Source organism: Protopterus annectens, chromosome 3.part0, assembly GCF_019279795.1.
Source record: "Protopterus annectens isolate FY-2018-M chromosome 3.part0, PAN1.0, whole genome shotgun sequence".
Classification (NCBI taxonomy): domain Eukaryota; kingdom Metazoa; phylum Chordata; order Ceratodontiformes; family Protopteridae; genus Protopterus; species Protopterus annectens.
Genome location: NC_056731.1, coordinates 1,847,852,753 through 1,847,869,004, shown reverse-complemented (window position 1 = coordinate 1,847,869,004; position 16,252 = coordinate 1,847,852,753). Strand labels below are relative to the sequence as shown.

Below are 16,252 nucleotides of genomic sequence, written 5' to 3'. Positions count from 1 at the left end.
TCAATTATGACAGATATTTTCAACATCTGCCTTGCTCTAGGAAAAAGTACCCTCTTGTTTCAAGTAACGATTAACATCCCTCTTACCTGAATGATTACAGACCAGTTGCTTTAACTTCTAACGTCATTAAATGTTTTGAGATGATTATTAAAAAGCACCTGTCAGCAATTCTAACAATAACCTTTGATCCTGTTCAGTTCACTTATTGAGCAAGCAGGTTCACTTTTGATGCCATATCAGTGGCATTGCACCTCTCACTTGACCATCTAGAGGGAAAGAACAACTATGTCAGACTGTTGTTCATAGACTTCAGTTCAGCATTTAATACTGTGGTTCTGCTGCAACTTATTGATAAACAAGTCAACCTTGAAATTAACAAGCACCTTTGTAACTGGATCTTAGACTTCTTGATCAACAGAGCGCAGAGGACATGTGTAGGAAATAACACCTCTGGGTGCATAAGTCTCAACACCAGTGTTCCTCAGAGATGTGTACTCATCCCAATGGTGTTCACCATCCTTACCCATGACTGTTCTGGAAAACACAGCTCCAATCATATCATCAAGTTTGCAGATGACACCACGCTTGTGGGCCTCATCAGAGGAGAGGATGGAAGAGCGTACAGAGATGAGGTCAACTGTCTGATGGACTGGTGTGTGAAACAACCTAGACCTGTACATCAGTAAAACAAAGGAAATCAACACTGACTTCAGAAGAAGTCAACTGCCCGCTTTTTGCTCAAGATTAACAGTGAAGAGATGGAAAATGTTAAAACTACAAAATTTCTAGAAGTATACTTTTCAGAGGATCTCACTTGGACTGTGAATACTGGTCAATTGGTCAAAAAGGCCCATCAATATCTCCACTTTCTGCGAAGGCTCAAAACAAAGTTCCCAATTACTGTTCTGTCCACCTTCTTCAGAGGAGCAATTGAGAGCATTCTCACCTGTAACTTCACTGTTTGGTCTGGATGGAGTCCGCGGTGGTGGTGCTGCGGTAGCGTTGTTGCCTCACGATAAGACGCTGTCTGGTTCGACTCTCAGTTAGAGTGTCTTCTGCATGGAGACATGCGTGAATGGGCGTACCTTCGTTGAAGGTTGTGCGTCAGGGCTGGCAACTCGGTACGTAAAAATCAACTGCCAATCATTAGCGGACCGGAGTTCTGCTGTGGCGACCCCTAACTGGGAAAAGCCGAAAGTCACAACAACAACAGTAGTTGAAAAGAATAAGATACAAAGGGTCTATATTAAAAGCACAAAAGCTTACAACCGCGAATACCACTACAATGATACATAAACGTCGAACTACAACAAGAGCGAAATACGTAATCGGCGAAAATTAGAACACCGAATGGATTTCCTCAAACAACAGCGCCATACAGATAAGGAAAGCCTAACTAAACAAAGTTAAATAAACACACTTTTGCAGTGGGGTAAGCCCCCTACACCCCCACCCCACCACCACCATACACTTTAATATACCAACTCCGATATCGCACTACAGTGGGGAAAAGGATATATTTCCTCATCCCGACAATCACCCTGTTGGCCAAGGAAATACGTTTTGCGTTCTAATTTTCACCGATTACGTATTTCGCTCTTGTTGTATTTCAACGTTTATGTGTCGCTGTAGTGGTATTTGCTGTGGTCAGCTTTTGTACTTTTAATATAAACCTGCTACAAAGAGTGGTTTGAGTTGATGAGAAAATCATGGGCTTTAGTCTACCATCAAGCCAACAGCTATTCACAGGAAGAAGCCTTAAAAGAGCCCACAAAATACATTTGACTCCTCAATCCCTGCACATGGGTGGTTTACTCAACAGTCATCTGGCAGGAGGTACCGCTGTATTCGCTGTAGGACTTCCATATTCATAACAGCTTCTTCCCAATGGTGATGAAACATATTAACTCAGACAACAGCCGTTGTGACTGCACCACAAATTAACTTAATAACAGTATTTTGTTTTGAATGTGCAATATTTATTTATTTACTTAGTTATATATTTACATTCAAGTGCAATTACCTGTTACTTGCTTTATGTAATAATACGTAAAGAGTGACAATTTTAGTTCATGTGCAATATCCAATCTTACCTGCCATGCTGCTACTGTATAATATTTATATACCTACATAGGAGGGGTAGCTTTTTTTCTTATGTTCTTGGGGCATAGTCATTAGTCTCTAATTCCTTTACTTGATATATCTTAATGTTGTATTTGTTGTATCCTATGCTTCTGTACTCTAATGATGAGCTGGTACTCATAATTTTGTTTAGTTTTACATATGTGTAGTCCTAAATGGCAATAACGTTTACTTTGTATCTTGAATCATTGAATCAAAGCCAGAAATTAAGTCTATATAAAGTGCATCACAACACAATTTTACAATTTTAGCTGTTATTGTATTATTATAGGACATTATGTTATGGGTAATTATGGCTCTGTTTTCATCATATGCATGTTGATATATGGTTTTAAATCCCAGCCTTTCCAATTCTGAGAATAATTTACCCAAAATAAGATTTTCCATTATTTTTCACAACAAAAAGTAAACATATGGGTCTGTATGATTCTGTTTTTTTCTTATTCACCTTTTCCTTAAAGATAGGTTTAACAAGAGAAATCTCCTAATACTTAAATGACTTAGCGAATAACAGCTGTAGCAGTACTGTAAGTTCATACTGAAGTGTTCTCTGACCATTATTAATAATTCCTTCCTCTCCATGTACTTTGTTTGGGTCCAGTTTGCATAGTTCTTTTTCAATATAATTTAATTTAATTTCAGTATCTGAAGTCGCATGGATTATCACACTTTTTTGGAGCCAAATTGTTTTACATAAAATGTTGTAAATATATCTATAATAAGTTTTATTTGAATATACATTTAGAATCTGTACACAGTTAACTGATTTGTATTTCACATCTTATATATCTGTAAAAGGGATTCTTGTTATGCTTAATGTCTTTATATAAATTGTCTTCAATTTTTTCCCAATTTCGTCGCATGTGTGTGTGTGTGTGTGTGTGTGTGTGTGTGTGTGTGTGTGTGTGTGTGTATATATATATATATATATATATATATATATATATATATATATATATCTTAAGTCTCCTGTCTGGGGAAATATATTCCCCTGAACCTGTGTGCCTAGATCCTGATATTAAACATATTTTTGATTTTTTTGCATTCAAACAATTCCCCTTCAAAATTTGCCACATACCTCCTGCAGTTTTGTCACTCGTTCTTCATTCCAATTAGTTTTGCATTAGTGATTGTTTTGCTACCATATAATCTGTTGTTAATCTGCATTGGTTTACATTTCAGTTTGGTAAAATTATCTAGCAGTAGTTAAATGTGTAAGCAGTTTAACCTTTATAACCCCATGATCACTGCACATCAAAGGTGACAGAACTTGATAATGATGTAACAATCATCTCCTTTGGAACACAAACAATGTCCAGTATGTTCTGTTCCCTGGTAAGTTTGTTTACTATCTGCAGCATTTGTTGTTTCTGAAAATAATGTTGTAAATAATTTCTTTACTAATGTTGTAGAATCATTATTATTCAGGTTGTAGAATCATTATTATTCAAGTGTGTTTATGGTAAATTTAAGCCTCCAGCTACTGTTACTTTTTCCTCACGTGTTTCATGCAAGAAATGTATTAATTCCTTTAGGGTATCAACACTTGACTTTGGTGATCTATACATTCCAACAATTGTAATCTGTTGGTTGTCTTTTTTCACAGTTACACAATCTGCACTATTGGTGTTATCGCCAGACATGTAATAATCACAGTGTTTAATTGTATTATAACACTTCCACCTGTTGTTTTGATAGAATACCTGTTATAGTCAAACTTTTATGCCCTGACATAACTGGTTTCCAGTCATTGTTTTTATTATGTAACAATGACAACATTGGTCTTATGTGAACATAGCAAAGTTTCCAATAAAAAAACTGCATTACCAAGGCACCTTGCATCAATATCTAGCACAGATAAATCTATATTTTGCTGTCAGTGAACTGTTAAATTTCTGATTTGGGAAAAATCCTATCTCTTGTTAGTCAAATAATGTAAAATATCTTCTGCAAAAATTCTCTTTTCTTGTCTTTACAAGCGGACTCCAACCTGTCTGTTTATGTGTTTGCACAAAATTAGGCATGGATGTACTACACATTTACACTTTTAAAAATTAACCATTTATAGATATTTAGCACAAAATGTTTTTCATTCACTCTAACCTGTCTCTTCTTTCTATATGTGATTTATAAAAAAATATGTCTTAATACATGTATAAGCTATGTTGTATAAGGCGGTTGTAAATTGCCTAGTAAAAATTATTGAGTCCTTGAAGATGAGATCATTTGAACCAACATAAAAGCAGCTCTATATGGGAAAAACTCAGTTCCCACTAATTTCCACATTGATGGTAGTCCACTGAACACTGAAGACGTTATAAGAGATCTGAGGACGCAGGTCGACAGCAACCTCTCATTCGACCACCACATTGCCGTTATGGTCAGAAAGTCCTTCTATGTGGCACATCTCATTACCAAGGGTTTTGCATCCAGGAAGAAAGAGGTCATCATCTCTCTCTACTCTAGACCAGTCATCGAGTATAATACCCCATTTGGTATGTACCTCACTAAACACCTGCAACAGCTGGAAAGGCCACAAAAGTACCTCACAAAGAGGATCGTAGGCCTTAAACACATGCCCTACATGGACAGACTTAAGAAACTCCAGATTTTCTCTGTCTCATATCGTCTATTAAGAGGCGATCTCTGCTTGACTAAAAAATAAAAAACATGTCTGACCCAGCCCTGTGAGAAATGTTACGTGTCTATATTATGACTTCGAAAACCCATATCATCAAACACCACAACACCGACACACATAGCCCGAACCGCAAATACGCCGAGCCCCCTAAACCGTGAATACTCAAATCTCGAATCATCATAGTCGGCCAACACCACCGCGCGCTACATACTACATACCCAAACATAATAAATAAAACACATACATTCACTAACCAAACCCTACTTCTGTCCCTACAATAAACCTTACATACATTACTATCTATGCACTTACCTTAACCTGCACCCTAACCCTATGGTCCGTAACTATTGCACACTTACCTTACTGAGCTATACCACAGACGGGCCAACCATGACAGTTCGACATTTCGCGTTTCTTGGTTTTGAACATTCGCTGTTACTGTAGTTTGTGCTATACGTGTCGGTGTTGTGGTGTTCACTGAAACGGGATTTCGATCTCGTAATACAGACCCAAATGTTACACCTAACGAAATCCCAATCCCTCCACACCACACGCTCCAGAGACCTCAACCTCATTATCACAATCAACAGAACATGCTGGAGGAACAGGTTCATAACCCGGAGACTGCCCATGCTCTGGAATAGACTTCCCATACATGTCAAGCAGAGCACCTCACAGGCCCTTTTCAAGAGAAATATTGATGAGTAGATGGGAACTAGAAAGTTCACCCCAGGGATCACTCCAGTGGCTCTACTTGATAGAGATACTGGGAACTAATAGCGCCATGATGCCTGGGCACTTCTATGGGCTAGGCTTGTAAAGGATCCAGGGCCATTTGCCTAGTATACATTTATGAACCTATACTTACTTACATTGGGCATTCTAAGACCCTATTGATATCCTGTATTTTTGCTCTTGACAAGCATAACACAATTCAATGTTCATTATTCTCTCTCCTATCCAGTTCTAACCCTTGCAAATATAAATATTAGTTCCTCTAATAAATGAATCTCCAGTTACTACTACATCACTTTTATCAGATCTAAAAAATCTCCCACTTTTAATTTCAGTAATTTCTGCTCTATTAGTTGTTACAAAAGAATGATCTTCATTGCCAATAGTCTTATTAAGGGTGTATATTGACTCATCTATAATCACTTCATCTAAATTCAATACATCTAAACTCATTTAATTTAGAACTCAAATCATCGAAAAACATTGTAAAATCAGTGGGAAAAAAACAGGGTTTTGCAGGGGAGCAAGCCGCCTACACCCCCCCCCCCCATCTCCTACTTATTATATATTACAACGCCAACATTGCACAACAGTTGGGAAAACACAAACTCCCATAGCCAACTATGTAAAATCTGAAAAGACCACCCTCATTTCTACATAACTATACCTGTGTGAGTAGAACCCAACATTCACTTACAGTATCACAAAACTAAACCTACATGATCAAAAATGCATTGCACTATGAAACAAACATCAGTGTAATACTTAAAATCCAAACTCATAGCAAATGTATTTAGACTGAGTTTAGACCAAATGAATGGAACCCCTTATTAATGTCAGTGTTTTCACCTCTTATTTCACTTGCAACCGTACATTACTTATCTGTGTTTGTGTCTTTGTAGTTCCACAGTAAGAGCCGTGTTGTCAGCTTCACTCTTTTTTTTTCACAGTAATGTTCTTTAATCCTTCCAAGTTTAATTTAGTTTTCTTCCTTTTAGCTTCCTCCTTGCCTCTTCTTACACGCTCTTCTGTTGGAAAATTTATGTTGTTTTTCTGTAAACAACATGTTTTGTGATTGAACAGTTATTATTCCCTGTAATCTGTGGGTTATATAACAAAGCAGTGTCCTTTTTAGTATGTATTTCTCTTTGCATTATAGACTTTAGTCACCCTTTTCTTCCTTTTTATTTGTTGTGAGATTTTTCTTTTCTTTCTTTTTTATATTTTCATCTGCATGCTCTGAATTCTCTGATTGCTGAATAACTATATCCTGAATTCCAAAGATTTCATTGCATCATGTTTGAAAGGAGTTGATTGATCTTTACTGGCAGAGGACACTTCCTTTCATGAATGTGTTCTATTTATACTTTACCAAATTTTAACATGAGCAACGCAAGTCTCCAATGTTATTAAGTGTTACTTTTCATGTATATGTGGCATTTAGTAAACTGGGCAAGATACTTATGTTTCATCAAATTGTTAATGACATACTCATTTAAAAGATCAATTTCAGCTTCAAACAGTTATTGAATTTTAAACAAAGAAAGGCAAAATCATTGTCCACAGAATTCAACAAAATTAAAACTATGAGTAATTTAAATCAAGTGGTGTGAGGAAACCACACAGACCAAATGCAAATAAATATTAAATTAATTACAGTGAGCTGACCTTGCACAAGTGGAAGTAATTCATAAAGTACAAAACTAGAATTGATGACCAGTGGAATAAAAAACAAATAAAATCTCAAAAAAAACACTATATAAATATAACTGACCAAAAATTAAACACTGGTATTTAACATTAAAAAAATTTTATGCTTTCATGAAATTGACTTCATCAGAAAACAGTAAACAGTTCATGAACCAATAAAATTACATACTCAATTACCCACCAATTAAATGTCAAAGCACCACAAAAAATCTTGCTACCACAATATTATAAACATTCAGGAATATTCATAAAAAAATATTCAAACATGTATCTAGCCTTTTATACCTTTCTAGTCTAAATTCTCTGTTCATTAAACTTTAGTCTCCTGTCTTTTAAAAATATTTTATGTTAATGGTTTCAGTGAGTCCAGGGAACTTACCTGCATTTAACCTAAACTGCCATTCAGTTTCACAAGTTTCTAACCTGTTTTCTTTTCAGTGAAGAACCAGGGAGAAAACCTCCATAAGTATATAAACTGTTAACAATGTTGTTGTGTCTTTTCGGCTTTTCCCGGTTAGGGTCGCCACAGCGGAACTCCGGTCCGCTAATGATTGGTAGCTGATATTTACATGCCGAGTTACCAGCCCTGACGCACAACCTTCAACGAAGGTACGCCCATTCACGCATGTCTCCATGCTGAAGACGCTCTAGCTGAGAATCGAACCGGACAGCATCTTACTGCGAGGCGACAACGCTACCGCAGCACCACCACCGCGGGTATAAATTAAGTCCATTTGGGCTGCTTTAGTTATTATAATGAGACTACAGAGAAGATAATATCTACATAACGAAACCTTAGGATTTTTGCATTAGGTATGTAACATTTGAAAAGACTAATGCACATTGCAGTGATATATTGATGTGACATGTAGTGCTGATAAATGCTAAAAGTTAATGATTTTAATACTGCCTTTTTTAGAACCGGATGTCCAGATACTAAAGCAGCTGAAGGATGTTACAGTCCTTGAGGGAGAAGATGCTGTATTCGAATGCGAGCTTTCTCATGAGCATGTCCATGACATAGAGTGGAGCCTGGGTGGTGTCCCACTGCAATATAATGAGATGAATGAGATGTTTGTCAAGAACAGAAGAGTTCAGTGTCTCAAGCTTCATAATGTCACCCAGGAAGACTGTGGCACCATGACCTTCAGAGTGGGGCAACAAAAGTGTTCTGCAGAGCTCATTGTCAATGGTATGTTATTTCTTTATATGTTTTTTTCTGTTTAATTTTGTTTGGCTTTCTGTACAGTTTGAGGTACTCTCTTCAAGGAAGAGTGCACAAAATTATTATATATGACAGTTAAATGTATCTGAGTCTTCCTGTATTAAAATGGGCCCATGTGTGTATGTATATTTTTCTCTTTTCATTACTGAAGGAAATTCCTCCATCAGGTCTACATGGCTGCTATTTCTGCAAAGTATTATAGTATGCAGATCTCTGCCCTGTTACTCTTAGTTGCCCTGCTTGGTGTTTACTTGCTTCATACTTTTTTAAAGCTGTTCATGAATTTGCTCATAGTACTTCTGAGATAGTGTTGCACTTCTCTGTGATCCTTTTAATGAAAGCATGCAAATTCTTTTTAAGTCTGCTAGTATTTTTCCAGTGTCCCCCTACATCTTTCTGTTAAACAGTCGTCTTATTTAAAGTTTGCAATTATGTGTTGATGCCTTGTATCCTCTTTCACTTCTGTCTTAATTTCATAAAGATCCTTTTTCAGCAGTCTTTCCTCACAAATATGAAAGTGCGATTTCATAGTTAGTTTATATCATTAGCAGGGGGTGTGGTGGCTGCAGAGGGAATGTCCCTCCCCCACACTGCAAAAACACTGTGTGTTTTGTTTTGATTCTTTGTTGATCAATGTGTTTTGCTTTAACAACTAAATGTTGATAATTTCTGTATCAATGTTTGTGCATTTTGACATATTTTTGACTACCATAATATGTATAATATATGAGAAGACATATATCCTTCATGGTGAGTAAGGATTCTTGGGGTGGATAGACTTAACATAGAAGAATATTACAAGAGTCAGTATGTTCAGATTTATACTGATTAATTAGAGTTAGCATAATTGATGAAGAAGACATCACAAAAATAAAACTTATTCTGGGAAAGATTAGCTTTCACCCAAAATATACATACTAAACATTTCAACCCTCCTCCACACATACACGCACATATATATATATATATATATATATATATATATATATATATATATATAAATGCTAACTCTAAGGTCATCAAACATTTTAAGTAAGTAGAAAACCTTATCACTCCCCCTCCCAAAGTTTGGTGATTCTGATGTAGTACTGACATTACTTACAGTTAAAAAAAGTTTTAGTTACTTGAGGTTACCTATTACTATTTTGAACTAAATCTCTTCATTTAATTCCATGTATCTTATCAAGCTAGAGGCCTTTCCCTTTAAGCCACTCAATTTTAGCTAGTTTGAGTTCATAGGTAAGTATTTTATTACATTCTGTGTTCTGTGTTCTACTGTTTCCAGAATCTAAAAGGTATGTCAGTAAGAACTACCTGCCCTAGTCAGTGATGTATGGCCTTGACTATCTGTGTTTTGAGAGAGGGAATTTTAGTAACTTATTATACAGCAGGGAAAAGAGTAGTCTTATTACCTTAGATGCTGCCTTTTGAATATATCTAGGGATCTCTAACAAGGGAGCACTGCCAGATCAGTTGATTATAGTTGGCTGCAGGAGTTTTACATATTATACTTCTATGTTTTAACTGAACAGTTGATATTCGTTGTCTGTCTTGAAGTTTGAACTCAGTAAAGACCAGCATAAAGTGAGATAGGGGCACTCCCACAAGCAATTAATACCTGCTTCCATAACTAAACAGGTACATGGTCTCCTAAATTGTGCCGAAATCTGTTCATGTATCTAGGAAAGCTGAAGGCTGCCACCCTGCAAGACTTTGGTATATTGAGACAGGAGTTGAGGAAGTGACTTCTCAATGGTGGCAGGACTGTACCCAGCTGTAATAAGTGGGATTATTGCTACCCAGTTGAAGGCTAAGGACTAGTAAGTAAAAACTGGATATAAGCTGCAAATGTTGCCAATCTTTACGTTTCCTTTCATGTTCCTCCTTAAATAGTCTGTGTAAGTTAGGATGGGTTTACACTTGAATGAGTAAAGATCGTTCCAGGTGATGACCCACTAGTTATTCAAGAGGCCTAGTAGGTAGGTGAAAGCTCTGTCGGTACTGTTTTTGAGTCCCATATTCTGCCTAGTTGGCTGTGACTCCCTTTTCTCCTGAGCTTTCTCAAGAAACTACCAACAACTCTCTTACAAACTCCTCTCTGTTTCCACATTCCCATATCTAGCTGCTTCTGTCTTCTTTTAATTTGTTATTGCATTTATGCATGACGTCAGCTTCAGGAGGAATCAAGTGTGGATGTGTGAGTCTCTGGATCATCGTGCAAATATGAGTAGCAGAACTGTATAGCTATACAAAATTGGAAGGCCTGATCTATCTGTTTTGGTCATTGTCATTAACTTCCTCTGTGACAGTTGTGGGTAGGAGAGAAGTTAAGTAACAGTCCAGTTTAACACAGAAATATAAATATTGATTGAATCAGTAGTCTGACTGCTTTAATCATACCTAAAATTAGGACTCACACATTTTTCTACTGCCACTTACTTTGTAATTTCTGTGAATAGAGGATTCACTTTGAGTCTAATAAATCTTAAAACATCCATCGCTAATGTGTTGCCTAGGTGGTTACACTGTTTAGTAAAGCTCAACAGGAGGATGATACACTTCCTGTAAACTCATCACAGTTTTCATTCAACAGATGGTATAGAACTTTCAGAAGATGCTATAGAACTTTCAATAGAATGCCCGAATGAAATGGAGAACAAAAATGGGCCCTCATTTTACAAGAAAATGAGCTAAGAGAAGATTTGCTTGGTTTAATAGAGATAGATAGACATATTAAGATCAATGAAAGAAATAAACTGCAGAAGGTCAATAAAACCCAAAAAGTCAGAAGTTTGATAAAACAAATGAACACAGTAATTAGGACTGTCCGTAGAGATCCATACGATATAACAGAAGTAAACAGGATATATTACTGTGCAGCTAAATTAATAACAGATAAAATTCTACCACAAGAACACATGGTAGTAAGGGAAAGGAAGGGGAGAAATTGAATACCATCAGGGAAGTATGGAATAGAGAAATCAATAAAGCAATTAAGACAAGAAATGTCACTGTTAGAAGAGGGAACAGATCAACAAAACTGCTCAGAAAGATGTGATAAAAGCAATGCGCAGTGTTAATAACGGATCAGGATCTGTCGTGCACTACTGCAAATAATAAACAGTATATCCTCACAGGCAGAAAATACACAGATAAATATAAAGGAAAAGTACAGAGTAAGGAATTTATTGATGACCCCAAAAAGTTCTGTAGAGAATTGGGAAACAAGGTAAAAGGAATTGAAAGAGTACCCAAAAAAGAAGAAATAGATACATTTTGAAGAAATATCTATGAAGATCCTGTGTAACATAACAAAGAGGCTAAATGGACAGAAGAAGTAAAAGAAAGAATAAGAAGTTCAAAAGTACAGGATATGACATGGGATGAGGTAACGGCCAGAGATAGTGAAACAAAGTTAAGAAAAGCCTCTAATTGGAAAACTCCAGACCCAGAAACAGTACCTAACTTCTGGTTAAAGGTATTAACATCTTTGTACTTGTACAAAGATTTAGCCATGAGTAAAAACTGTTTACATGTGCACCACAAACAGACACCAACCTGGCTAACAACAGGAAAAACAATGCTCTTTCTTAAGGGTGAACCTGCAAGCTACCCTAAAATTATAGACCAATAACTTGTCTTCCGGCAACGTATAAACTGTACACATGGAGAAGTATAAAAAGGAGAAGAATCTTAAGTATGGCATTGGTTGACTACAATAAAGCATTTGAAAGTATTCCACATTCATCTATAAAAGAGTGCTTAAAAATGTATAAGGTGCACCTGAACTGATTGACTACATTACAGTGTCCATGTAAAAGTAGCAGACCACTTTGCAATTAAGCCATGATAAAGGACAAATTATTATTCCAGGGATAAAAATTCAAAGAGGGATATTCCAGGGTGACTCCTTGTCACCTCTAATATTCTGTCTTGCCCTTAACCCATTAAGCTGCCTACTTAATATATTAGGTCATGGCTATAATTTGGCTCCTAGAAAACAACAAATCATAAAGACTTCTCATCTTCTCTTTGTCAATGATTTAAAATGGTATAGTTTGTCAGATGAGGAACTGAAACCACAACTGCAAGTAGCCAAAACTTTCAGATGATATGAGTTGTCATTTTGTCTTGATAATTGTGCAAAAGCAACCTTTAAAGCAACTGCAGCACCAAGAAAACAACAGTTTGGGACAAGAATGTGATGTACAATAAATTGACCAAGAGGGACTGTATACATTTTTGGGAAGTGTTTGAGGATCAACAATAAAACTTGAACAAATGTGAATAAAACTTAGCAGGGAATGTTTTAGAAGACTTAAATTAATCCTGAAAACAGTGTTGACATCTAGGAACAAAATTCGAGCTATAAACCAATTTGCTCTTCCTGTCCTAACTTATAGCTTTGGAGAGATTGACTGGCCCCAAAATGTGTTGGATAGAAGGAAGTGCATATCAAGATTATATATTTCCCATTCTGAAGGAACTATGGGTCTCCTTGAAATTGATTACATGTATAGATCTGCAATTGTGGGACTGCACACATATCTGCTGACCTCACAAGACCAAATGTATTGAAAGTTTTGAAACATGAGGAAAATAAATCTAAGACTGGCAGTAAGCTGGAATGTAAATCAAACCAGAAGGAGATAAAAATCAGGCAGCAACTGAATGTGCCAAAAAACAAAATAAATACTATAGACTGTGTAACTGTGACAATAAAGACAACCCTGGAACATATAACAATTGTTGGAGTGTATAGATCAACAACGTCAAGTGCAGATGACCAAGAAGAATTCATACATTTCTTACATGAAACACAGAAGGGAAGAATAATATTAGTTGGGGACTTAAATTTACCAGAAACAGACTGGAATAATATTGATTCAACAACGTTAGTAAAGAAATTATTCACAGAGTATATTCAGGAACAACAAATGCTTCCAATTGTAAAAAAAACCTACCAGGGACAGAATATACTAAATATTGTTTGTGTTCCCAGAGAAATTACTATAACTTCAAGTCAAGTTTTACCACCATTGATGCACAGTGATCATGGGGTTATTAAGGTTAATTTGTTGCTAGATAATTCTGCCAAACTGAAATCTGAGCCAATGCACAGAAGGTTAATTACAGATTATAGGGAAGCAAAACAATTACTATATAAAACTAAATGGCATGAGGTGTTCAGTGGAAAAACTGCAGATGGAATGTGGAAAGTTTTGAAAGAGAAATTGTTTGAGTGCAAAAAGTCAAAAAATGTTTAACATCAGGATCTAGGCATGCAACATCAGGAGGGTATATTTCCATAACAACAAGATACCTGATTAAGGTGAGAGACAAAAATATATAAGAAATCGAAGAGATGTTGAACTACAGCTTTGAAAACTGAATAAACAAGCTGGACAAACAGATTAAGCATAGTGTTAGACAAAATCAAGAAAAATTTGAAGAAAATTTATATAAAGATATTGCGCATAATAGGAAACCTTTTTATAGATACATAAGATGTGGAAGGTGTAAAGGTACACAAATTGATAAACTGTGTGCAGATTCTAAAATGTATTCTCAGACACAACAGATTATGGATATATTTACAAAATATTATGCAAAACAGTTTGGTTCCACAAAAGGGGTGGTTAGTTGTCCTAGTGACATCCAGGTAACCCCAGATACTGGAATCAAATTAGATCATTTTGAAAAAGAACTGTGCAAACTGGATCCAAACAAAGCACCGGGAGGAGACGGAATAAGTAACAATGACCTGAGAACACTTCAGCAAGAACTTACACTACCATTATATCTATTATTCACTAGGTCATATAAATATGGGGAGATTGCTCAAGATTGGAGACATGCACTTATTAAACCTGTCTGTAAGGGAAAGGAGAGTAGGACGAACCAAGAATCATATAGACCCTTAAGTCTACTTTCATGTTGTGGAAAATAATGGAGATGGTAGTACTGGATAAGTTATTGTCAGAACTGGATAGGTGTGGACCTGAAACCATATATCAGCATGCATATGTTGAAAATAGATCTATTACCACCCGTAACATGATGTTCTATAACAATATATTAACAGCTGTGAATGAAAAATTCTGCTGTGATGTGATTTATATAGATTTAACTTCAACATTTGACAGGGTCATACACAAAACACTGATCAATAAATTAGTACAACTAGGTATTGATGTACTGTTGATAAGATGGATAGCTGCATGGCTTACAAATAGGACATGGCAAGTATCACACACCAACTGGACAGGTGAAATCCATGGTTACAGTCAAGGTGTCCCACAGGGCTCTGTCCTAGGCCCTTACTTGTTTAGATTATATCTTTCAGACCTTACTTTTTCATCTGAGGTGTTTTACAGTCTATATGCTGACGACCTGAAATTGGGTAAACTGATTACAAGTGTTACAGATAAGGCATGTCAGCAAAATCATTTGACTAAGTTGACCATTTGGGCACAGGAGAATAATTTGTTGATAAATACATCAAAAACTAAGTATATGAGATTTGGGAGACATAAACTGAAAGGTGAATATTTAATACAGCACACAGTGATTGAAACTGTAGACTCATTAAAGGACCTGGGTATATGGGTAGATTCAGCTATGAGTTTTTCTAATCATATCAGCCAATTGGCTAATGATAGTTATAGAACTATAGGTTGTATAAAGTCTAGGAAATCAAACATAATTAAGTCATTGTTAGTTACATTAGACCCAAACTTGAGTATGGAATAACAGTATGGAAATCCTATAGGAAAACAAGCATGAATAAGCTGGAAAGAGTACAGCAGAAATATACCAAGGGCATCCATGGATGTGAAAGTCTAAGCTATTATGAAAGACTAAAATATCTGAACTTGTACAGTGTCTCTTACAAATATTTAAGAGGCGATCTTATTCAGGTGTGTAGGGTATTTAGGGACAACTACCTCTGGGAATGTATGAGGTTATCAAACAGTACTAGAGAATCATCAGATAACATATGTAGAAGATTATATAGGAATGAGAAGTGTACTAATTGGTTCTCTGACAGAGTAGGTGATGCTTGGAACAGACTACCAAATTAAATTAAAGCAAGTAGTAGTTTAGATATTTTTAAGAACAGCCTGAACATTTATTATGGGAACAAGTGTTTTGGTATATTGGCAAGCTAGAAGGGCATTAATGCCCTTGCTTGAAACATTTGTATGCATGTATGTGTGTATGTAAGATGAAGGATCAGATGAGAAGGCAAGAAATGTGGAAAATGCATAAATATAGTTGCAAGTATAGAAGACTTCTAGAAGAGCCTCCTGTTGATTAGATTTGAATGCAGGAATGGTTAAGGATAGCCAAATTCAAACCAAAAGATGAAAGGTTAATATTGGTGACCCAAGACAGTGGCTACATACACGTTGGTTTACAAAGTCCATTAAACATGTTGGAGAAACAGACAAATGTAGGTTTTGTAAAACAGAATTGGAACACACCTTGTTGCTGGTTGTGACGTACTAATGACAGAAGGACTATATATGGAAAGGCATAATAATGTCGCAAGACTGTTGCATTGGGATTTGTGCAAATATTATGGTATTGAAGTGGATGAAAAATACTGGAAATATGAGCCAGAAGCATCATAGAAAATGATGAAGTCTACATCACATGGGATCACCCATTACCAACAGTGCAAAAGATAGATGCGAGAAAACCAGATGTAGTGGTCCACGAAAAGAAGACAAAAGTAGCATTAATCATTGAAATCACTACACCCAGTAACTACAGTGTCTTGCATACAGAGAGAG

The 16,252-nt window shown here is 36.1% G+C and overlaps 1 protein-coding gene across 1 annotated transcript in view; it reads left to right on the top strand.

Moving 5' to 3' along the window:
- OBSCN (obscurin, cytoskeletal calmodulin and titin-interacting RhoGEF) overlaps positions 1-16,252 on the top strand; it is a 4,979,884-nt gene that overhangs the window by 3,611,881 nt on the left and 1,351,751 nt on the right. The window contains exon 56 of the mRNA XM_044066040.1: positions 8,148-8,420. Coding sequence (XP_043921975.1) covers positions 8,148-8,420 — 273 coding nt within the window. The remainder of the gene's footprint in view (positions 1-8,147; positions 8,421-16,252) is intronic.